General features: G+C 50.7%; 1 protein-coding gene across 3 annotated transcripts in view; it reads left to right on the top strand.

The window, feature by feature from the left end:
• The window catches only part of SLIT1 (slit guidance ligand 1), a 174,502-nt gene that overhangs the window by 120,387 nt on the left and 30,996 nt on the right, over window positions 1-23,119 (top strand). For all 3 annotated transcript variants that reach the window (XM_027960261.3, XM_042239098.1, XM_042239099.1), the window contains 14 exons: window positions 599-670; window positions 1,389-1,532; window positions 8,866-9,029; window positions 9,658-9,681; window positions 9,819-9,963; window positions 10,593-10,667; window positions 10,813-10,956; window positions 13,775-13,918; window positions 14,194-14,360; window positions 15,801-15,933; window positions 16,943-17,011; window positions 19,790-19,861; window positions 21,743-21,814; window positions 22,701-22,772. In XM_027960261.3, the coding sequence (XP_027816062.2) occupies window positions 599-670; window positions 1,389-1,532; window positions 8,866-9,029; window positions 9,658-9,681; window positions 9,819-9,963; window positions 10,593-10,667; window positions 10,813-10,956; window positions 13,775-13,918; window positions 14,194-14,360; window positions 15,801-15,933; window positions 16,943-17,011; window positions 19,790-19,861; window positions 21,743-21,814; window positions 22,701-22,772 (1,497 nt within the window). The remainder of the gene's footprint in view (window positions 1-598; window positions 671-1,388; window positions 1,533-8,865; window positions 9,030-9,657; window positions 9,682-9,818; window positions 9,964-10,592; window positions 10,668-10,812; window positions 10,957-13,774; window positions 13,919-14,193; window positions 14,361-15,800; window positions 15,934-16,942; window positions 17,012-19,789; window positions 19,862-21,742; window positions 21,815-22,700; window positions 22,773-23,119) is intronic.

Raw genomic sequence — 23,119 nt, 5'->3', positions numbered from 1 at the left:
ATGTGTAATTCATGTTCCATGAAGGAAACTTTGTAAATTCTAAAGCATAAAACAACCCACTTGCAATTCTGCCACCAATTCAAAGCCCAGCTAACACTTTGGTCTGTGTCCTTCTTGTGATAGTATTTCATCTGTGCTGGAAAGTGTCGCTTGATGTTCTGGAGCTCATACCGCATGTGCTGTCTGGGATCCCAGTTTTTGCCTGTAATTCTCTGAAAAGATGCTTTTTCCTGCCCTTGGGATTTTCTTCTCTCTGCAAAATCTCCTTTCGGATCCCTAACCAGCTTAATTTCCCATGAACGTCCCTGGAAGGGCCCTTTTGCAGGCTTCCATGGGATCCGTGCGTGAGGGCAGAGAGTGAGTGAGGGAGTGCTCTCGAAATGGGGGTCATGGCTGCCACAGGTCACCTTTGTGCTGATTAGGGACCATGGCCCCTTCCCAGTGCACTTTACTGCCATCTACTGCCCGCTGTTAGGACAAGCCTACACCGGCGGGACCAGTAGTGTGAAAGGCTTAGGGATGGTACCATCGCGTGGGCAGGGCTTGGAGAGCTGTGCGGGGCAGTCCTCTAACTCCCTTTCCACTGCCTTCTTTCCAGGGTCCTCTATGGGAACAAGATCACAGACCTCCCCCGGGGCGTGTTTGGAGGCCTGTTCACCCTACAGCTCCTGTAAGGACCTAAATGCGAGTGACCTTGGGTGGGACCGATAGAGGGGTACAGTATTCCTCCAGCCTCTCAGCCTGGCCCTTTTGGCCTCTTTGGGGTGTGGGACTCACTGGAGGCAAGGAGCTTGGGGGACGGCAGGCCTGGCAGGGCTGTGAGGGGCCAGAGAGATGGATTCAGAGCTGATCGCAGGATGCCTGAGTGGAGAGGTCCCTGAGATGCAGCCTGTGTTCCTGAATGCTCACTATTGCTGGGGATGGAGTTGTCTCCTGTGGGGGACACCCAGACCCTGGCCAGGCTCTCTGAACCGTGAACGTTCAGGCAAGGTTCTCTCCCAGGACCCGAGATGCGCAGAAGCCAGACACTCCCTCTCAGCTGCCTGGGAAACCCAGCAGAAGGGAAGGCGGAGGATCCCCCAAATGCCTCTGGGAGGCGGCCTGGCCACTGTGCTCGCAGCTGTCCCAGAATCCCATGGGGCAGGCACCTCTAGCAGTTCCTTGAAAGAGAGACACTTGGGACTGAATGGTCCCTGTGCATAGAGAAGGCAGTCGGAGTCCTCAGCTCCTCTGCATGGAGTGGACATCCAGAGGGCCAGATCCCCTGCGCCTGCGGCTGTGGACTCCTTCCTGACCTAACGCATAGTCGGTGCCTAGGAAGGAGCCCAAGATGCGAGGTGTCCACTTCTGTGGCCCTCCCCTCACCACCTGCCTGGCTCTGCCCACAGGCTCCTGAATGCCAACAAGATCAACTGCATCCGGCTCGACGCCTTCCAGGATCTGCAGAACCTCTCACTGCTCTCCCTGTATGACAACAAGATCCAGAGTCTTGCTAAGGGCACCTTCACCTCCCTGCGGGCCATCCAGACCCTGTGAGTGCCCTCTTGCCCCTCCCGCACCCCAGCAGGTGGATCTCAGGGAGATAACAGCCTCTAGGTCCAGGCAGGTATTCAAATTCCAGCTATGCCTCTTATTGGCTGTGTGGCCCTAAGCAAGTTAGTTAGCTTCTCTGGGGCTCAGTTTACTCATTCATAAAATGAGAACATTATCTTCACAGGGATGGTATGAGATAAAAAGGGATGTTTGTACAGAGCTTAGCTCATTGCAAATGCTTCTTAAATGTTGGCTACAAGTTTTATTATTATTACTATCCGTTGATTCTAAGACATGCGTTGTCTCCACAGTAACAGCTGTGGAATTGGATTGCATATTATACTTGATGGCTTATTTAATTGGCAGCATTTTGTTCTTTCTTGATGATACGTAAAATATTAATATTAGTACAACTTGCAATTGATAATGTCTTAAGTGAAAGACAGTGGCAGCAGTGATAATTATAAATTAAAGTTAGAGAGCAGAAATTCTAAGAGTTAGCTTTAATCTTTTATTATAGAAAATTAAAAGTATTTAAAAGTAGCACAGCAGACCTCCCAGTGCTTGTCTCCCAGCTTTAACTCACAGCCAGTCAATCTTGCTTCATCTATATGTCTCTCCTTTCATGCCTCCCAGACATCATTTATCATCAACACAAAATTCATACATATTTATAAAAGTCAAGAACTCTAAAAACACACAACACTCTTGTTATATCTAAAAAGACAACAATTCTTTAAAATCATCAACTATCTAATTACTGTTCAAATTTCCAAATGTCTCCTACATATTATACAATTTTAAAAATTATTTGTTTCTGTCAGGATGTATATAAGGCCTATACATGCCCCGTTGGTGGAAGGGTAAATCGGTATGTCCATGGTGGAGAACAGTATGGCAGTTTCTCAAAAAGCTAAAAATAGAACTACCATATCACTCAGCAGTTCGACTCTGGGTGTATATCCAAAAGAACCAAAAACACTAATGCAATACGTTACACCCCGATGTTCATAGCAGCACTATTTATAATACCCAAGATATGGAAGCAACCTAAGTGTCCAAGAGAACATGAATGGCTAAAGCAGATATGCTATAAACACAATGGAATACTACTCAGCCACAAAAAAGAATGAAATTTTACCCTTTGCAGCAACCACAGGTGTACTTAAAGAGCACTATCCTAAGTGAAAAAAGTCAGAGAAGGACAAATATTTTGTGATATCACGTACATGTGGAAACTAAAGAACACAACAAATTAGTTGTTATAATGAACAAGGAGCAGGCTCACAGATACAGAGAACAAACTAATGGTTACCACCGGGGGCAGAGGGGAGGGGAAACGCAGGGATAGGGGAGAGGGAGGCACAAACTGAGGATGCCAACACAGGGAATATAGCCAATATTTTGTGGCAACTATGGAAAGTAACATTTAAGAACTGTATACAAATAAAATTTTAAATAAAGAGCATTTAAAAATCCTCTCCCTTATAAATAAATAAATAAGGTCTATGCGAGATAATTGACTGATATTTGTTGGTGTACCGCTTAAATTGTTTCTAACCTATAGGTATCCTCTCCATCTCCTTTTCCCTTGCATTTGCTTTTTGAAGACATGGCTTTTCTGGATTTGTAGAGTTCCCCACAGTCTGGACTTGCTGACTTCATCCCCTACGGTGCCATTTCACATGTTTCTCTGTTCTGTGTCTGCAAATAGAAAGTTTCATCTCGGAGCTTGCATCAGGCTCGGCTGCTTTTTCTTTTTCTGGCAAGATGACCTCATTGTATTGTGTACTTTCATCAGGAGGCTCATAATATCTGATTTTCTTTCTTTTTTAATAAACACCGCCACTGATTTCAGTTTCTAGACCCACTCTTTTATTAGGGGTCCTGAAGTGGTGATATGATAATTTTAACATTCTTTCTCCATTTGATAATGCCGGTGCAGTTGTGCCTTTACAAAAAGTCCTTATCTTTTAGGTGGAACGCTTCTGTACAGGGAAACTTCTACTCTTTGGTTAGACTCAGGCACTGCATTCCACATCTTTAGCTGTGAGCCTGCAGCTTGACTTGGTGTGCTGACCCATGGGTCCTTGATGTGTGCCTGCTGGGCACTTATTCATATTACCACAGCCGCTGTTGTCGTTCTCACCCCCGCCACTGTTCACCCCCTGGGCAGTGCTCTCCATCAGCTAAGATCTGCATGGAGGCTGGGAAACAGACCAAGCAGAAGACACAGCTCCTGCTCCCTGGGGATCCTGCATGTCAGCAAGGATGTCGGCCACAAACACAGACTCATTAGAGCCCCGGCACCCGCCTGCAGCCCACTCCTGCTAATTAACTTATGTATAGCCAGGGAGAGAGGGAAGGAACACCGTGAGGAAATCTTGCCAAGCACGTGAAATTAGAGGTCATGGAGAGACATGGGCAAGACGGGTTATTTTACGAAGCTGGCAGAACATCCGAGAGCAATGCAGTAAGGAGATTTCAGGGCTGGGGACCCATGCACGGGAAAGGCTTGCAGATAGGGAATGGGGCTGAGGATCTCCTGTGAAGTGCTGTCTCACTTTCAAGGTGGAAGTGTTTCATCAAATAGATTGTGCTTCCGGGAAGTGGATTCTGTCTGTGTCCATTTACCTGGCTGGATTTCAAGGGGGCTTCTGCCCTCCTGGACACCGTACCTGAGATCTTGGCCACTGCCACGAAGGCACAGAGCTGGAGCAGGGTGTTAGAAGAGGAAGGTCTCCCATAGGTAGAGGTGATAGTAGTATTAATATTGATCACATTACTGATAATTAATCACTGTTTATTAATCACTCCTGGCCACCCCAGGCCACTATTCTTTGTGTGTATTATCTTAACACAATAACCTATGGAGTAGGTGCCTTACTTCTAAGAAACTGAGGCAGAGATAGACCAACCCAAGGTCACCTAACACCTAGTAGAGCAGGCATTTGTCTTTGGGTATCTCTTCACCAGCACTGAGAAATTAGGTAGCTTGCCCCCAGATTGTGCTTTTTCCCTAAGAATGTGTGTGTTAGTCGCTCAATCATGTCTGACTCTTTGTGACCCCGGGGACTGTAGCCCCCCAGGCTCCTCTGTCCATGGAGTTCTCGAGGCAAGAATACTGGAGTGGGTAGCCATTCTCTTCTCCAGAGGATCTTCCCAACCCAGGGATCGAACCTGTATCTTTACCGTCTCATTATTTAAGGCTGTAAAACAAAACTGAATTTCCACGAACAACTATTACATATTAACAACCGAAGTACAGTTCAGAACAAGAGTGAAAGAAATGCAAACCCAAGGTACAATCAGATAGTCTTATTATAGCCTTGGTTAGTTAAACCCTTGGCAGAGTCTTATGTCAGAACCAAGCAGATTTAAGCTCACCAAATCTTGCTGGATTTGTCGATAGCGCTGATATCTGCGGCTGAGGGCCCTGTGTCACAGTATTAACTTTGTAGTTTTACTTGCCCCAAGAGATTAAAAAAAATTTTTTTTTTAAAGCTTGGATGAGGTATAACTTACATACCATAAAATTGGCCTGTTCTGGGTGTACAGTCTAATGATTTTTTAGTAAATTTACAGTAGTTCAACTATCACTACAATTCAATTTTAAAACATTTCCATTACCCCCCAAAATCCCTTGTGCCCATTTGCAATCAATTCCTATTTCCAGCCCATCCCCAGGCAATCACTAATCTAATTTCTGTCTCATAGATTTGCCTTTTCTGGATAGTTCACAAAAATGGACTCATATGATATATCATCTTTTGTGATTGGGTTCTTTTGCTTCAGTTCAGTTCAGTCACTCAGTCATGTCTGACTCCTTGCAATCCCATGAATCGCAGCACGCCAGGCCTCCCGGTCCATCACCAACTCCCGGAGTTCACTCAAACTCACATCCATCAAGAGAGTGATGCCATCCAGCCATCTCATCCTCTGTCGTCCTCTTCTCCTCCTGCCCCCAATCCCTCCCAGCATCAGAGTCTTTTCCAATGAGTCAACTCTTCGAATCAGGTGGCCAAAGTACTGGAGTTTCAGCTTCAGCATCATTCCTTCCAAAGAACACCCAGGACTGATCTCCTTTAGGATGGACTGGTTGGATCTCCTTGCAGTCGAAGGGACTCGCAAGAGTCTTCTCCAACACCATAGTTCAAAAGCGTCAATTCTTTGGTGCTCAGCTTTCTTAACAGTCCAACTCTTACATCCATACATGATCACTGGGAAAACCATAGCCACTGGAAAAACCAGGCCATTTTGAATAATGCTGCTGTGAATATGCTATCTAGGTTGGTCATAACTTTCCTTCCAAAGAGTAAGCATCTTTTAATTTCATGGCTGCAGTCACCATCTGCAGTGATTTGGGAGCCCCCCAAAATAAAGTCTGACACTCTTTCCACTGTTTCCCCATCTATTTGCCATGAAGTGATGGGACCAGATGCCATGATCTTAGTTTTCTGAATGTTGAGCTTTAAGCCAACTTTTTCACTCTCCTCTTTCACTTTCATCAAGAGGCTTTTTAGTTCTTCTTCACTTTCTGCCATAAGGGTGGTGTCATCTGAATATCTGAGGTTATTGATATTTCTCCTGGCAATCTTGATTCCAGCCTGTGCTTCTTCCAGCCCAGCGTTTCTCATGATGTACTCTGCATATAAGTTAAATAAGCAGGTGACAATATACAGCCTTGATGTACTCCTTTTCCTATTTGGAACCAGCCTGTTGTTCCATGTCCAGTTCTAACTGTCGCTTCCTGACCTGCATAGCATAATGTTTTTGAGGTTCCTTCATATTTTAAGCATATATCAGTACTTGTTCCTTTTTGTTGCCAAATAATTTTCCATTTATGCACATTCTGTTTTTCCTTCCCAGTTTATGGACATCTGGGTCGTTTCCACTTTGGGGTCATTTTGAATAATGCTGCTGTGAATATTTGCTCACACATCTTTGTGAAGACAGAAGGTTTCATTTCTCTTGGAATTTCTGGATGGCGTGGGAAATTTATGTTTAACTTTTGAAGAAACTGCCACTGTTTTCCAAAGTGGCTATACATATTTTCCATTCCCACCAGCAATGTTATGAAGGTTCCCATTTCTCTACATCCTTGCCCACACTTGGTATTGATTTTCTTTATGATTATAGCCATTCTAGTAGGTGTGAAATGGTAGTTCATTGTGGGTTTAATTTGACTAATGATATTGAGTGTCTGCCCCAAAGATTTTCAGTTGTGACACCTTAATGCATAATCCAAGAAAGAGACCAGGAATCAGTTTTCCCCTGTATCTTCTACTTTCACAAATGTCCATGAAAAGAACTGTTGGGCAGCTTGTGCAGCCTATTTCTGGGTGTGCCTTCAACAAGATTGTTTTTTCCCAAACATGCTTCTATCCTCTTGAGCATTTTCTTTCCCTAGCTGCCCTCTCTTTACACCTGCTAAAAATTTGACTTTATGTCAAATACTTAGCTTTATACAGAAGTCACTTGCCTTGGTGGGTGGTTGCATTTTTATAGGCTGCCTTTGACACAAATAGCCTGTCTTTAAAAAAGTATGTATTCTACTCTGCACCCCTTGAACATTTTTAATACATGCTTGAATAACATAATTGAGTTGATTTTAAACAGACTTTTCTGCCAAGATTGTGATAGAGGCAAGCAATTCTTTCAGGCAGAGGCTGGGTACTAAGGTACAGACAGATGTGACAGGCAGCAGGAACAATCCCAGAGTAACCCCGGAATCCTAGTGTGTTTCAGATTAACTACAAATTCTGCCCCGGGGAGTCAGCAAGCACAGCTCTGGGTAAATTGGCAGTTCAAATCAGGAAACTATCCAGCAGAAGGCAGAGGCGGGGAGGGGTCTGGCAGGACTCAGGCAGGAAAGGGGGGCGGGCACTGCAAAGAAGAGTGAAGGGACAACCTGGCAGGGAAGGCTGTCACCAGGCATCCCGACCAGTGACCAGAGGCTGGAGTCCGGGAAGGGAGGGGTGGAGAGAGAGTGGCCAAGCTCTAAGCTGAGTTGGGCGCAGGTTCTAGGCAAGGGCTCGCCTCGCTGCTTGGAAAGCTCTGCACCCCAGCAGGGACCAATACGTAGACGACTGGAACTGATGGCAATACATGGAGGGAGAGTGGCCGCGGCGTGGTGCGTCCTCTGAGCTGGTCACTGCAGAGGCATTGGCTCTGGGGCACAGGAGCCAGGACAAGTGCTGGGTTCTTTCCCCCTGGCTGTCTCGGTGTAGATAGCAGGGCGTGCACTGCTCCACTGGCCCCGACACAGGTGGGCAAGCCGGCTGCTGGGAGGTTCAGAAGTGGCTGATCTGAGCCTGCAGGATGCTGCTCAGCCATGTCCGATTGTCTGTAACACCATGGGCTGTGGCCAGCCGGGCTCCTCTGTCCGTGGTGATTCTCCAAGCAAAAATACTGGAGTGGGTTGCCATGTCCTCCTCCAGGGGATCTTCCCACACAGGGATCGGACCCAGGTCTCCCGCACTGCAGGTGGATTCTTTACCCTCTGAGCCACCAGGGAAGCCCTGCAGAGTCTTTAGGGCCAAAGGGAAAGGCCCCCCTGTGGTCACTTACAGTGACCCGGGTGCCCTTAGCTGGTGTCACTTGTCAGCTGCCCCCTCCCCACATGTATCCTGCTGATAACGCAGGGAGCCAGTGAGAAGATGTGAGTGGCTCCCCAGTAAGTAGCTACTCAGCAATGCTTTCTGAGTTTCCTGTGTCAAGAGACGTCCCGTAAAACAGTTAAGGGGAGGCAGCCCCATGGCCTGGGCTGGGAATGGAGATTCCACTGAAAGCTGAGGGACCTGCAGCAGGTACTTGGAGACCTCCCATCCCAGCTGCAGGCGCAGCCTTGCCAGCCCGGTCACCACCCCCTCCTGACCGAGGCTGTGGGGGAGACACTGCTGCTGCCTGGGGCCACCGGGAGGGGACAGTCCAGGATGCATAGCTCCGGGGGCCCAAAGGCCCCTGAATGCTGACTGTCTTGGGTTCTAATGCCCATTCCATCATCTCGCTCTTGCAAGGACAGGGGTACCCTGGCCGGTCTCTAGGTTACTCCTGCCTCCACTCCTGTCACAGGACAGAGGGAGGGACACGTGAATAGGAGAGGGGACAGAGTGAGGCTTGAAGGGACAGCTGGAAGGTCCAGGGGGATGGAGGTCTGGCCCCACTGTGAGACTCTGGCAGAGGGTGGGCGCCCCCAGTGTATCCCCAGGAGGTGCACTTCTCCGTCGGGGCAGGTGGGCCCCACCATGAGCTAGCAAGGCCCCATCCAGGTGGCCACCAACACAAGCGAGCAGCTTTGTCTTTCATCCCCAATCTGCCCCCTCTGGACAGGCATCTGGCCCAGAACCCCTTCATCTGTGACTGTAACCTCAAGTGGCTGGCAGACTTCCTACGCTCCAACCCCATCGAGACCAGTGGGGCCCGCTGTGCCAGCCCCCGACGCCTCGCCAACAAGCGCATCGGCCAGATCAAAAGCAAGAAGTTCCGGTGCTCAGGTAGTCACTCACCCGCCTTCAGTCTGCTCAGGGACCCTGAGGTGTTTCCTGGGTGGTTCCAACAAGGGTGATTGGACCTCTCTGGACCCATGCTAGAGGGTGTAGGACCCACATTGTGGACTTGGATCTACAGGTTCTCAGCCCTTGTCTTACTGAGGCTGGGGGAGGAGGTGGAGCTGGCTGCAGGTCCCCAGGGAGGACTGGCAAGAACCTAGGTTGCTCTACTCCCAGGACAGGGCTCTTTCAAGACTTAGGAAACACCCAGGAGGCCTGGGAACTCTCCTCAGAGAGATGCTGCCTCCTCCAGGCTCTGGGGTGGCAGGGGGTCAGCCTCTGAGCCCAAATGCTATCCATTTGCACCTGTGAACTTTGTCGTGGTTTTGGGGCTCCCTGGGGGGGTTTACTTGGGGCGGTACCATCCCCATTCCCATCAGTCTGGGCAAGGAACATCCGTGCTCAGCAGCAAGACCTGCACACAGGAGCTGGGTGGGTGGGCTCCAGGGCCTTGATTTGCAACCCTAGCCTGGTTCCTGGGGTGGCTTCTGCTGGGCAGCAGGGTGGGGGCCTGGGCTGTTCCAGCATGTCCTAGACAATCCCAGCATCATAGTGTTTCTCCTTCTCTCTTCAGCCAAAGAGCAGTACTTCATTCCAGGTAGGAGGGGCCACCAAGGCCAGCCCGGGTGGGATGGTGCCAGTGGGTGGGCAGGGGGCTGGGGCGGGCAGGCCAGGGTGGGCAGGGCAGGGCTGCTGGCAGCCCCTCTGCCCCCAGCCTCCGCCCTCTCACCGCAGGCACTGAGGATTACCAGCTGAGCAGCGAGTGCAATAGCGACATGGTCTGTCCCCACAAGTGCCGCTGCGAGGCCAGCATGGTGGAGTGCTCCAGCCTGAAGCTCACCAAGATCCCTGAGCGCGTACCCCAGGCCACGGCTGAGCTGTGAGGGTCTCCAGCCGCCCCACACCCTCAGCTGCCCCCCAGCTCCCACTGACCCTCCTGGGCCTTTTCTGGGTTTTCCTCTGCTGCAGCTCTGTTTGGGGACCACTGGAGAGCCCACCCCAGGAGCATGCCAGCTGCTGGCTCCGCAGGGGGTGGCTCCTGTGCCCTGACTCCCAGTCCTACACACTCCCCCCACCCCCGCCCAGGGCAGTCTCTGGGCCCCAGAGCAGGTCACCAGCCTGAACCAGGGCAGCTTCTCTCAGCCATGCTTTTGCTTTCTTTGTGGGGACCTGATTCCATTAGCTCAAGTTGTAGTCTAAGCCATTCTTTTATTGTTCTTTCTCTAAAAATATAGATCTGTGCACATGTCTATGCATGTGTGTGGATACCTATACATGCCTGTTATTTACATATGTACATTTCATGGCATTCTTCATGTTAAAATTATCCCCCTTGTACCCCCCAGCACTTGGCCCAAACTTCCTTTGAAATCGGATCAATTCGCTTGGCCAGAGAAAGAAATTCTTCCAGGAGTCCCCTTTGTTTGAGTCCCAAATAATCTCAGTTTGGAAGATACTTTAATGTCTGTCCTTTATGGATGTATAAGTTCCCTTCGTTGCCTCTTACAGACGATTAAACAACAATGAGATTTCCATCCTGGAGGCCACCGGGATGTTTAAAAAACTCACCCATCTGAAGAAAATGTGAGTTACCCTTTGGCGGGAAGGTGCAGTCAGGAGGCTGGGCAGGATGGGGAAGGGAAATCCTCAGACCTCATCGGGGTCAGGGCTCTATGCATGGGGACTGGGTGCAGGGAGGGGAGTCCTGAACTCCACAATCCTCTCCCAGCAATCTGAGCAACAACAAGGTGTCGGAGATTGAAGACGGGACCTTTGAGGGCGCAGCCTCAGTGAGCGAGCTGCACCTGACCGCCAACCAACTAGAGTCCATCCGGAGTGGCATGTTCCGGGGCTTGGACGGCCTGAGAACGCTGTGAGTGTGCAGCCAGGGAGCAGGGAGGGCAGGATCAGAGGCCAAGTCACAGCGTGGGCACCTGCGTTAAAGGGCAGGGAAGAGCGAGGGGGTGTCTCTACCCTAGCCCCAGGTTGCAGCAGTTGAGGGGCTGTGGCCGGGACCCCGGCTGAAGCGTACCAAGTCATCAGATGCCGGTCACTGTGGCACGAGGCCTGTCTTCTTGTTCCCTGGGGTGTGGGGTTCATGGCAGGTGAGGGAATGGGGACGTCCTGTCATTGCCCTGCGATCAGGCTGCGATATCACAGCACATCTGTTTAGTTCAGGAGTGGCCGGTGCTACAGAGGCAGGGACATGGCACAGAGGTGACTCAAGCGGGTGTAGGTGGGAGTCTGGGACCCCATGACCCAGAGCCCAGGCAGAGCTCTCCAGACGTCGGGAACCAGCCACTCCTCCGCGACTCTGCAGGGAGCACCTCTCTCGGTCCGGGTAGCACCAGCTCTTCAGGGGACCGTGTAGCCCTTTAGCGCATCCGAGAGACAGTGCTGTCTTGTCAGACTCGCCACAGGGCAGACACGTGCTATATCTGCGCCGTCCAGTCTGGGAGCCGCACGTGTCTGGGGAGCACTTGACACGTGGACACGGCTATAGAGGCACTGACTTTTGAATTTCATTTCATTTTAATTAATTTAAATCTAAATGGTCGCATGTGGGTAATGTCTACCATGTGGACAACACCTCTAGAAGCCACCTGCCTGGATTTAAATCTCAGACGGCAGTAAGGCTATAGATTTGTTTTCTGAGCACGTGTCATGGAGTTTATGTAAGGTAAACAAATACATGAGAGGATTCCCTGTGGATTTTTATTTGTCTGTTTTACAAAAGGTTTTATTCTGCACTGTGTTATGCAGCTTTTTTTTTTTCCACTGGTGTGGCAGGTTCTTCATAGAGGGCTGCCTTGTTCTTTTTTATACGTGCCTACAAATTCTTAAAGGGCCCACATGGCTCAGTGGTAAAGAATCTGCCTGCTAATGCAGGTCCAGGAGACACAGGTTCAATACATGGGTCAGGAATATCCCCCGGAGTAGGAAATGGCATCCACTCCAGTACTCTGGCCTGGGAAATCCTATGGACAGAGGAGCCTGGTGGGCCACAGTCCATGGGGTCGCAAAGAGTTGGACACGACTGAACAACTGAACATGCATGCAGTATTCCTTGAGAGAGGGTGCCATGGGCATTCAACTATCACTTGAGTTCTTTCCAAGGAAGACTTGGAGTAGACAGAGGAGAGAGGAAGGGCTGGTGCTGGACAGAGCCTGCAGGAATGGTGCAGGCACAGGAAAAGGAGTGCCCATAACCCCTCCGCTGGTCACGGGTAATTATTCACACACACACACACGTGTACTTACATGCATACAGACATACACCAACATACATGCATGCAAACATACAGATATATCTTAATGAAATCCTTGAAAACATTTTATTTAGTAATCTTTTTTTTCCCTTAAACATAATGTGAGCATTGTTGTGATTTCTTTTGAATGATTATATATATTACATAGGGCTTCCCTGGTGGCTCAGACGGTAAAGACTCTGCCTGCAATGTGGGAGACCTGGGTTCGATCCCTGGGTCTGGAAGATCCCCTGGAGAAAGGCATGGCAATCCACTCCAGTTTTCTTTCCTGGAGAATCCCCATGGACAAAGGAGCTACATAATTATTAGAGATTAAGGCTAATTCTAATTTTATTACAAGCAATGCTGTGATTAATGTCTTCGTCATGAAATTCTATGCCCATTAGGAATTATTACCTTAGAGATAAACCCCTAAAGCTAGACCTGCTGGGTGAAAGCACAGAGGGCCGGGCTAGGGTTCCTGGTACATCTCACCAGGCACAGTTCCAGGAGGTCCCCAGTAGTTCTCCTGCCAGCTGTCATGAAGGTGCCCATCCTCGTACCCTCTTGCCAACCTGGGCCTTATTGTTATTATTATTATGTTTTTAATGATTTTATAATTTGGCAGGCAAAGATGCAATATCAGTTAAATGTCCTTGATTACTAGTAAGTTTGAACATTTTTCAATGAATGTTCATAAACTTTATTTCTGTCCATTCATGCTCATGATTCATTTATTTTATAGCAGAAGTTTGTGCCTTTCAATCTCCCTCACCTAGTACATCCACTTTAATTTAAACCATTCAACTTCTTTTGTGAATTGCCTATTTTATGTCAGGCTTGATTTTAGTTTTTGTGTGGGAAAGGGAATAGAGTCAGGTGTTCAAGGACAAACAGAGACTTTTGCAGCTATAAATGAGGAAGAAGGTTGTTCTGGAAGGAGAGCATAGCTGGGGAAAGATGTGGGGATGCCGGCCTGGGCAGCAAGCCTGGAGGACAGAGAGGTGGAGAGTGTGACCATCCCTGGGGAGGTGGGCAGGTGCTGGTCTGGGGCTGGGTAGTAAAGAGTTTAAACAGGATTCTGTGCACAGTTTAGAGGCTGCTGTGGGCTTTAGGCTGGAGAGCGACATGGCCGGGTTTAAGTTTCAGGCAAGTCTCAGGTGTTGACCGTGGTGCGTGGCCTGGAGGTTGGGGAGGCTGTGGGCACCCGGGGATGAAGGTGATGGTCCTCAGCATAGGGGGCCTGTGTGGGCAGGGTGGAGAGGCAGGCATCTCAGAGGCAGGCAGGCTGGGAGAGGAGCGCTGGTGTGGCGCCGGGCTCTCCTCTCTGTGGCTCAGCGTCCCCGGAAGGGAACTTGTGAATTGGCCGCTGGTGGCCCAAGCACAGGGCAGGCGGATGGCCGTGCGGCACAGCGCCGGCTCCCGCACCTCTCCCGGCCCTAGGATGCTAAGGAACAACCGCATCAGCTGCATCCACAACGACAGCTTCACGGGCCTGCGCAACGTGCGCCTCCTCTCGCTCTACGACAACCAGATCGCCACCATCTCCCCGGGAGCCTTCGACACGCTCCAGGCCCTCTCCACGCTGTAAGTGCGGCTCGGAGGGCGCAGGGCCGGCGCGGGCCGGGCTGAACCCTGGAGCCCCGGCCACTCGTCCTGTCTGCAGGGCATGGATGGTCTTCTGCGGTTACTGTGAAGGACTCAGGCGTTTGGGTCTTTACGCGTTAACGTGCCACCTCCTAGTCGCTGCTGGTGGTCCTGGGTGACCGTGTGGCCAGCAAGTGGCAGGCAGGAGCCGGCTTTGCTGGGACAGCTGAGTCTCGCGGGGCGGCTTTTGTGGTCACACCACTCGCCTCTTCCAGAAACCTTCTGGCCAACCCTTTCAACTGCAACTGCCAGCTGGCGTGGCTGGGCGACTGGCTGCGCAAGAGGAAGATCGTGACGGGGAACCCGCGGTGCCAGAACCCAGACTTCTTGCGGCAGATTCCCCTGCAGGACGTGGCCTCCCCCGACTTCAGGTGTGAAGAAGGTAATGCGTGGGCACCCCCCGCCCCGGGTGGTGGGGGGATCGGGCCTGGTCGTGCCCCAGAGAGGAGGGGTCCCCTGGGGAGGGGAGGGGCGAGGAGCAGGACACCCACTCAGTCCTGCGCCTGCCTCAGCCTGGTGGGGTCTCCGGTGCGATTATAAGAACGATGGTGGGCTTGCTGTTTTTAAAAAATGGGGAAATACAGACAAAGGAAGGGCATAAATGTTACCTATTAGCTCGTCACTCAGAGAAAATCATAGTTAACATCTTAAGAGTAATGTCTTTAAGTAAGTTTAACCCAGAGACCTGCCTCCTAGCTGTTCCTGAGGGCTCCAGACGGTGGCTTCAGCTTGTGCAGCACCCACCCCGACTCTCTTAGGGGCCCCACCCTCCGTCCTTGGGTCACTTCCTGTGTCAGGATTGTCTTTTCCCTGAGTCCTCGATCTCTCTCCCGGGGGCATGTCCTTCTTTCCCTACACGCACAGAATCCAGCCTATCCCTCCATCCCCCGCCTCCCCCTCCAGAGCACCATATACAGAGGCAACTGTAGGAAGCAGATTTTTACCCAAAGTGACAGGGCAAGGTCTTGTCTTGGCCCAGCTGTCTGTGTTCAGGAGCCCCGGCTCCGGGGATTTCTCCGCCTGCCTTCAGCTTCAGCCTCCTGGCTTCTCCCCACCTTTCTCAGCACCTCCTATCCCCTTTCCAGTCTGCTTCCTGGGACCCTGGTGTCCTTATCGTCCGTCATACACTCAAGCAGAGGAAGGAAGGAACACAGAGGGTGCTCAGTACTGTTTATTCAATACATGAGTGAATCTGTGAAGGATGTTGGGATAGAAGGGGCTGAGATGCTGGGCCAGCCAGACCTGGGTACAGACTCCATGTTGCCTCTGATCAACCTCCTGACCTGAGCAAGCTATTTAACCTCTCCCAATCTCAGTAAGGTAGAAAGTCCTTCATTCCTTCATTCAACTGACCTGTCTGGAGGCTGATATGGGCCAGGCCCTGCTCTCAGTGCTGGGCCCCTTCAGTGACTAGAGAAGAAGAAAGGGACACAGGTCTCCGTCCCCACGATGCTCACATTCTAGGAGCAATGGTGGTCCCCGTTTACCGCATCATTAAAGAAATTACATTGGTACAGTGTCTGGCACACAGTAGGTGCTCAAGAAATGATGTGGCCACCATCCTCCTTCGCTGCTGTGCCCGGGTCCATCTTAGGTCTGAGGTGGAAGCGGTGAACCCAAGACCAATTCCAACCTCAAAACAGATCCAAGGGGCTTTGGCCGTGGTGGAGGAGGACTGCAGCCAAGAGAGGGCTGACTGGTGCACCACGCAGTATCAGCAAGAGGCCTCTGTTCCGAGGCGCCCTGAAGCGGGGCGCTGGCTGCATGAGGCCCTGAGGAGGCCTGTCCCCTCCCAGACGTGGCTCCTCACCTTCCTCCCTAGGCCAGGAGGAGGGGGGCTGCCTGCCCCGCCCGCAGTGCCCCCAGGAGTGCGCCTGCCTGGACACTGTGGTTCGATGCAGCAACAAGCACCTCCAGACCCTGCCCAAGGGCATCCCCAAGAATGTCACAGAGCTGTGAGTAGCCCCGGCCTGCTGGCAGGAGGAGAGGGTGACTGACCAGGACCTCTGGAGGGTAGACAAGGCATCCTAAGGGCTGCTCTTGGTGGGGCTGCAGCTCCAGGAGCTCAGGTCAGCTTTTCGATGGCTGGTGGTCGTGGGGGTGGGAGGGCAGGTCACAGCATCTTGAATCCCAAGCTCTGCCCTGTAGACAAGGGGAGCCCTGGGAAACTTGACAAGGAGTTTAGCGCCTGGGCTTTAAGGACAGTGGTTGGGTGGTGGTGTATGTAGTAAGAAGCAGAATGGAGGCCCAGGTGTGGAGAACAGGAGAAAGCTGCTGCAGGAGCCCAAGCCTGGGGGCTGGTGCAGTCAGGGAGGGGCATGTGAAAATGGAACAAAAGGGAACGATGAGAGACCAGGGGGTGGGAGAAGCTCAGTCAGTCACAGAACTGGCTGCAGAGGGAGGTGGAGGTTCCCGTTAGCGTCCTGAGCCTGGATGGTTTAGGAGCATGCAGTGTGGCGCTGATGGAGTCAGGGGAAGTCCAGGTGGTTGTGAAAACACAGAACTCAGGTCTGGGAGTGTTGGGGTCTGGGACCAGCCTCAGGCACCTCACCAGCAGACAGAGGGAGGGCCCTGCGTGCTGCTGCGGGCTGGCAGGTGGGTATTAACATGCCAGTCAGACCTATTTGGCTGGAAAGATTGGAGAGGAGAGAGCGAAAGGCAGAGGGTCCCAGGTTGAGCCTGTGGTGCCGACTGACAGGGAGGATGCTGAGGGGGCCAGGCAGGGGCTCAGGAAGGAAGCCACAGGAGGCTTCATGTGTCTGTGGCTTTTACCAAGATTTTGGTGGCACCTTCCCACATGGCCTGTATTTTCTCCTCCAGTTAATGATTCAGGGCCAATTGTGTAGTCCATAGGTAGGAAAGGACATGGGTGAGAAGGCCCTGGCTGCAGGGGAAGGTTCTCGCAGTGCTGGACTCTGCTTGAGGCTGAGGCGGCTGCACTAACTGCGCTGTTCTCTCCTGTAGCTACCTGGATGGGAACCAGTTCACGCTGGTGCCAGCACAGCTGTCCACCTTCAAGTACCTGCAGCTTGTGTGAGTATCCTGGCCCGTCTCAGAGGACAGGAGGGCCATTGGAATCTAGCTATTATTGCTCCAGCTTTCCTGGAATTCCCTACAGACTCCATTCTGGTTGACCCACTTTTTCTTTCTTTCTTTCTTTTTTTTAATTGAAGTATAGTTTATGTATTCTTGGCTTTCCTTGTGGCTCAGCTGGTAAAGAACCCGCTTGCAATGTGGGAGACCTGGGTTTGATCTCCCAAACGTGGGTTGGGAAGATCCCCTGGAGAAGGGAAATCCGACCCACTCCAGTGTTCTGGCCTGGAGAATTCCATGGACTGTATAGGCCATGGGGCTGCAAAGAGTCAAATACGACTGAACGACTTTCACTTCACTTCACATAGTTCATGTACAATAGTATATGTTACAGGTGTACAATACAGTGATTCACAATTTTTAACGAATATACTCTATTTATAGTTTTTATAAACATTGGCTATGTTCCCTATCTGGTACTGATCCGTTTTTTAATTTCACAGCATCCTGTTGGGAACATCTGTGCATAGACCTGTTTTGCCACCTAGTGGCCATTCTTGGGAATTGCATTGTTCCTGGCTGGGGTTGGACTGGGTCTGCTTCTGCCCACACCATCCCCCGAAGTGCCCCTTGAGGCTGATAATTACTATTAATGAGGGTTATCCTTGCAAAGGTAGGAGCCAGAGCAGAAGTAGAGAGTTATGGAAAACTTCTTGATCCAACCTTGGCTTCCAAACCAAATATGAGATACAGCAGCCTCAAATACGCATCTGTAACTAACTTTTTCTTTAGGCTAACATCTACTATTCTGTTATTTCCACCTTTGACCTTTCTACTTCATGAAAATGTACAAAGTAAACCTCAGAGTAAGTTTAGCTCCTCTTAGCCTTCCAGCTTGATTAACAGCTCACTTCGATTGTCTTTGTCTGCCCATTGGCCAGATTCCGTCAAAAAGAAGCCCAGAGAATATTTCGTCTTAAGTGCCTTGGAGCACTGCTACTCAAAGTGTTGTCTGTGGGTCAATGGCAGCTTGAGAGCTCTTTGTAATGTGCCTGCAATTAGATAAAGAACTTGCATCAGCATTTTTATCAACACAGTTTCTTCCTTCATTGGGAAAGTATTGCTATGGAAAAAATGTTAGCTAAATTAAGTTGTGTGTTTAGTATCGTGTTGTGCTTGGTCACATCCGAGTCTTTACAACCCCATGAACTGCAGCCTGCCAGGCTCCTCTGTCCTTGGGGATTCTCCAGGCAAGAGTACTGGAGTGGATTGCCATGCCCTCCTCCAGGGAATCTTCCCAACCCAGGGGTCAAACCCAGGTCTCCCACATTGCAGGCCAATTCTTTACCGTGTGAGCCACGAGGAAGGCCCACAGGTGATTGCGTTTTGGCACAGGCCCCTTGTTTGGGGACATTCAGTTCACATGGAGTAGCACTGGCTTAACAGAATTTTGACACTCCCGTTTTTCTGTCTTTGCTAATGACCTAGCCATTGTGTTTTGAGTGATTGTTCCAGTGGCGAGGTGAAGATGGTAGGTAGAGTGCTTTGTGGCTGACAACAGAGGCGATGGCGCCCCACTCCAGTACTCTTGCCTGGAAAATCCCAGGGATGGAGGAGCCTGATAGGCTGCCATCCGTGGGGTTGTGAAGAGTCGGACACAACTGAGCGACTTCACTTTCACTTTTCACTTTCATGCATTGGAGAAGGAAATGGCAACCCACTCCAGTGTTCTTGCCTGGAGAATCCCAGGGACGGGGGAGCCTGGTGGGCTGCTGTCCGTGGGGTTGCCCAGAGTCGGACAAAACTGAAGCTATTTAGCAGCAGCAGCAGCAGTGGCTGACAGAGAGACAGCACTTTTTGGTCTAATTTGAGGCAGCTTCACTAGTGATGTGGATATGCTTGAAGAGGAAGGGAGGGAGAGGGGACTAATGTCAAGGCAGTTAGTACTATGAAACTGCCTGTTGGGTCTGAAATACCAGCACGTCCTTATCACGGGGAAAGAGAGGTCTGGCTGCGACCACAGACGAGGACACCATCTGCGCCCGATGGGGAGGGAATCCAGGAGCACCCGGCAGGGCTGAAGGACTAAAGGAAGAGGAAGAGCAAGAACAGGGCTTAGTGACGACCATCCCTTAGAGGTGGGTGAGAAAGCAGTGCAGCTGAGCGGTAAGGGGGAGTGCGTGAAGACTGGAGTCGGAGGAGAGACTTGAGAAGAGGGTGGTCAATAGGGTCAGCACTGCAGGGTCACTCAGAGCACATTTAGTGACCAGGGCCTTCGGGGCCAGTGGAAGAGGGTCTCACTCTGGCTGAACCTCCTCCCAGCTGTGTGACCCTAGGTGGGTCACCTCATCACCCCAGACCCTGCCCCTTCTTTTGTAGAATGGGTTTTCTACCTCTCCCGCAGGATTATAGGGAGGGGGAGTGAACGAACCCATGTGAGGTGCTAGTGAGAGAGAGAGGAAGAGAGCCCCTCACACCTGGCAGTTGAGAGACTCGGATGCCCTTGGTGGGAGTATTTCCATGGTGGGCAGGGGCGACGCCAGGGTGCAGGATGAAGAAATGGAGACCCGGAACCCTGGGGACAGAGAGGGAGTGCAGGGATCAGAGCTGGGGAGCTTAACTGGTTGTGAACCAAATGTCTCTTCCATCAGCTCCCGGCTGCCAGTGGTTAGAACCGCTTGCCCACCTGGCTGGGGGATGGCTGTGGCCAGAGTGTGGAAGCGAAGGAGTCCTTTCTTTCTAAATGATGATACTTTTTTTTTCTTTTGTCTTTTCCAGGGACCTGAGTAACAATAAGATCAGTTCCTTAAGCAATTCGTCCTTCACCAACATGAGCCAGCTGACCACTCTGTGAGTCCTGCGGGGGGCGGAGGGGGGGTGCTCCTGGTTACCGGGACTCTCCCCAAGCCTCAGTCATGAGCAGGTGTCCCCACATAGCCTCCTCAGCCTCCAGGGAGGGTGCCAGGGCCTGCCGGTCAAAAAGACTTTTCAGAAACATTTTTTTTAAATTGTGAAATGCAGCATGTATATGGAAAGGTGCAAAAAACATAAACATATAGTTTAACAAATAGTCATAAAACTGGCACATGTATAAATACCTAAGACAAAAACCAGAACACGGCTAGCACCCCAAGAGTCCCCCTGTGGCTTCCTGGTTTTTCTTCTTCTCTCTCCCTGCACCCGAGGCAGTCCCTACTCAGACTTCCACAGTGATCTCTTCTTTGGTCTTAGAGTGCCATCTACATAGCTATTTCTACACAATGAAGTTAATTTTGCCCATTTGTGAGCCTTATATAAATTGAATCACATAGGATATAGTCTTTTATGTCTGTCTTCTTTTATTTACCATTGTGTCTTCATTTGCATCGCTGTATAGTATTCCTTTGTAGGAATATGCCACACTGTCCTCATCCATTCTACTATTGATGGATATTTGGATTGTTTCCAGTTTGGACTGTTGTGACTGGTGACTCTGAACATTTCTGTGCCTATGTTCTAAGATATTTTAATGATTGCTTTACTTATATTCCAGGCAATTGGTTGGAAAGTAGCATTGAGCCTCGCTTTTATTTGCCTGCTTAAGAATGTATTTTGCTCACCTTCCGAACACCTCATTTTACAGATGATGTGCCGAGAACTTAAGAACTTTCCCTTAGGTCCTACTGTGATCCAATAGGAGAGCCAGTATCCCAAAAAGACAGGTTCCTGACCCAGGCAGGCCCCCAGGAACAAAATGTGGGCCTGAGGCCATGAAACGCTGCACTTTCCTGCCCTGGGTTCCCACTTCAAAGTCTTCATGAGCCTATTGACTGAAAGCAAAATACATAACGTAAAAGTTGAGTTAAGCCCAGAGAGAGCCTCTCAGATAGGTCTGAGGAACTGCTCTGAAGAGGTAAGGGAGGGGCCAGGATACAGAGGACCGTTTTTTCTGAGAAAAACATGGAGTCACACATCAAAAGGTTACTGCTAATCACCAAGAACATATCTCAAGTGAATGACTTTAGTGCTTTTCTACCTATGCGAAGATCTAAGAGTCTGGGGTCATTTGAATTTTCTTCCTTAGATTTGCATGTTAACTCTCTAAAGGCCAGTATATTCAAAGCACAGAATGTTTTCCGTCTCTCCTCTCTGAATTCCCCTCAGGGTGCACCGTCAGTAATGGTTTGATCCTTGTGGAACTGGATTAGCAGGCAATTTTTTTTTTTCTTTATGAGCCTGTGTGTGAAGCTGCCCTGGCCTGTGGCTCTCAACCGGGGGTGGCTCTGCCCCCCAGGGGGCACTTGGGAATAGTTGAGAATTTTTGGCTGTCACAGCTGGCGGAGGGCAGGGGAAACCCCTGGCATTTCATCTTCAGAGGCCAGAGATGCTGCTCAGCACCCCTGCAGCACACAGGGCAGCCCCCCTCCCTGCCAACAAGGAATTGTCAACAGTGCTGAGGCTGAGAAATCCTGGGCCAGGCGATCCTGGCAGCTGTAAGGAGGAACAGCCCTTTCCTGTGATAAAAAATGTCTCATTTCTCTTGTTATTATTTTTAAAATAGCTCTAGTGAAGTATAATTAATATCTAATAGTATATTCTCAAAGTGTAAAAGTCGACACATTTTGATTTACGTTCATGCCCATGGAATCCTTACCACGGTCAAGATGGTGACCATCTGCATCAGCACCGGAAGTGCACCCTTGATAACTCTTCCCCTTTCCCCCCACCCTTCCTCGCTCTTCCTTCCCCCAGGATCCTCAGCTACAACGCCCTGCAGTGTATCCCTCCTCTGGCCTTCCAGGGGCTTCGCTCCCTGCGCCTGCTGTGAGTCTTCCCATTCTCCATTCCTCTGGGGAAATCTGCCCCACGAGGGGCCTCCTCATCCCCTGGTGGACAGGAATATCCCTGCGTCCCTCCTCACCCCCCTGCTGGGCAGGAACGTCCCCACGTCCAGGGCCCCAGCAGGGCCAACTGTGTCCGAAGTGGAAGGCCAGTCCAGTCTCGTTAGAGCCCCTAACGGAGGCCCAGGAATACATGGGAAACTTTGGGGAACACACACCCAAAGTTGCATAGACAGTAGGGGCTTAGTCTTCTGTCTCAGAGAATCCAGCAACCAGGGGCTGCTGCTGGCCCCAAGTTGTGTTTGCTGTATGTGTGCGGGGGCAGGTCCCTAGGCATTCAAGATAAGGTAGCCCCTCGCTGGCATGTGAGCCTCCTGTCAAATGGTGAATGTTGAACCTGCTCTAAGGAATTCCCACTGCGAGGTGTGGCCTCTGCTCACAGCCCCATGCTCACAGCACGGCCTCTGGAATATCCCTGCCCCAAGTCCTCTGGCAGCCACCTGGGGCAGGGGGGCATTCTTTACCCTCAGCCAGGGTCCACTAGTAGCTTCCCTATCGGGAAGAAGCCTGTCCCCCTCGGGCTCCCTGGCTGAGCTCGGGCGGGCGCGTGTCCATTTGTCCTGTGAACAGGCGTGGTGCGTGGGTTAGTTGTGACAGCACAAGCAGGGGCCTCCAGAGGGGCTGAGGGTCGGCGTGGTCTGTGATAGTCACAGAGTCTGTGCTAGCCTCTCCTTGCCTGTGGCCATCCTCGCAGAATCTCTCACTCAGGTGCCCTCTCCCCCAAACACCCCTCTCAGCAGAGGGCGTCTCTCCATCAGTTCCTGAGTCCCTGTCTCAGGCTGAGTCCTGACGGCCTCTTCTCTCTTCAGGTCCCTGCATGGCAATGACATCTCCACCCTCCAAGAGGGCATCTTTGCAGACGTGACTTCCCTGTCTCACCTGTAAGTAACTCTGACCCAGTCCTCAGCACCTCTTTGTATTTAAATGGAACTTGGATTCCAAGAAAGATGTTGCCTCTTGAGATTATTACTTTTAATTTAGCTCGTGAGCTTCAAATGCTTCCTGTTTCAGACTCTTACACATTCAGTGCACCATCAGTTGTAACAATGGGATTGAGAACAGTTCCTTACAAACAATAATAAAAGTAGTCATGACCTTGTGTTGACTGCCGAGCACTGCACCTCCATCGGCTAATGCAACCCCCCAGCACTCCTACAACATAGCTACCATTATTCTCATCTTCCACATGAGGAGGCAGGTCCAGAAACTTGACACGCTCACCCAAAGT

This window comes from Ovis aries, chromosome 22 (assembly GCF_016772045.2).
Source record: "Ovis aries strain OAR_USU_Benz2616 breed Rambouillet chromosome 22, ARS-UI_Ramb_v3.0, whole genome shotgun sequence".
Taxonomy (NCBI): Eukaryota; Metazoa; Chordata; class Mammalia; order Artiodactyla; family Bovidae; genus Ovis; species Ovis aries.
This window is presented reverse-complemented; position numbering and strand designations above follow the sequence as displayed.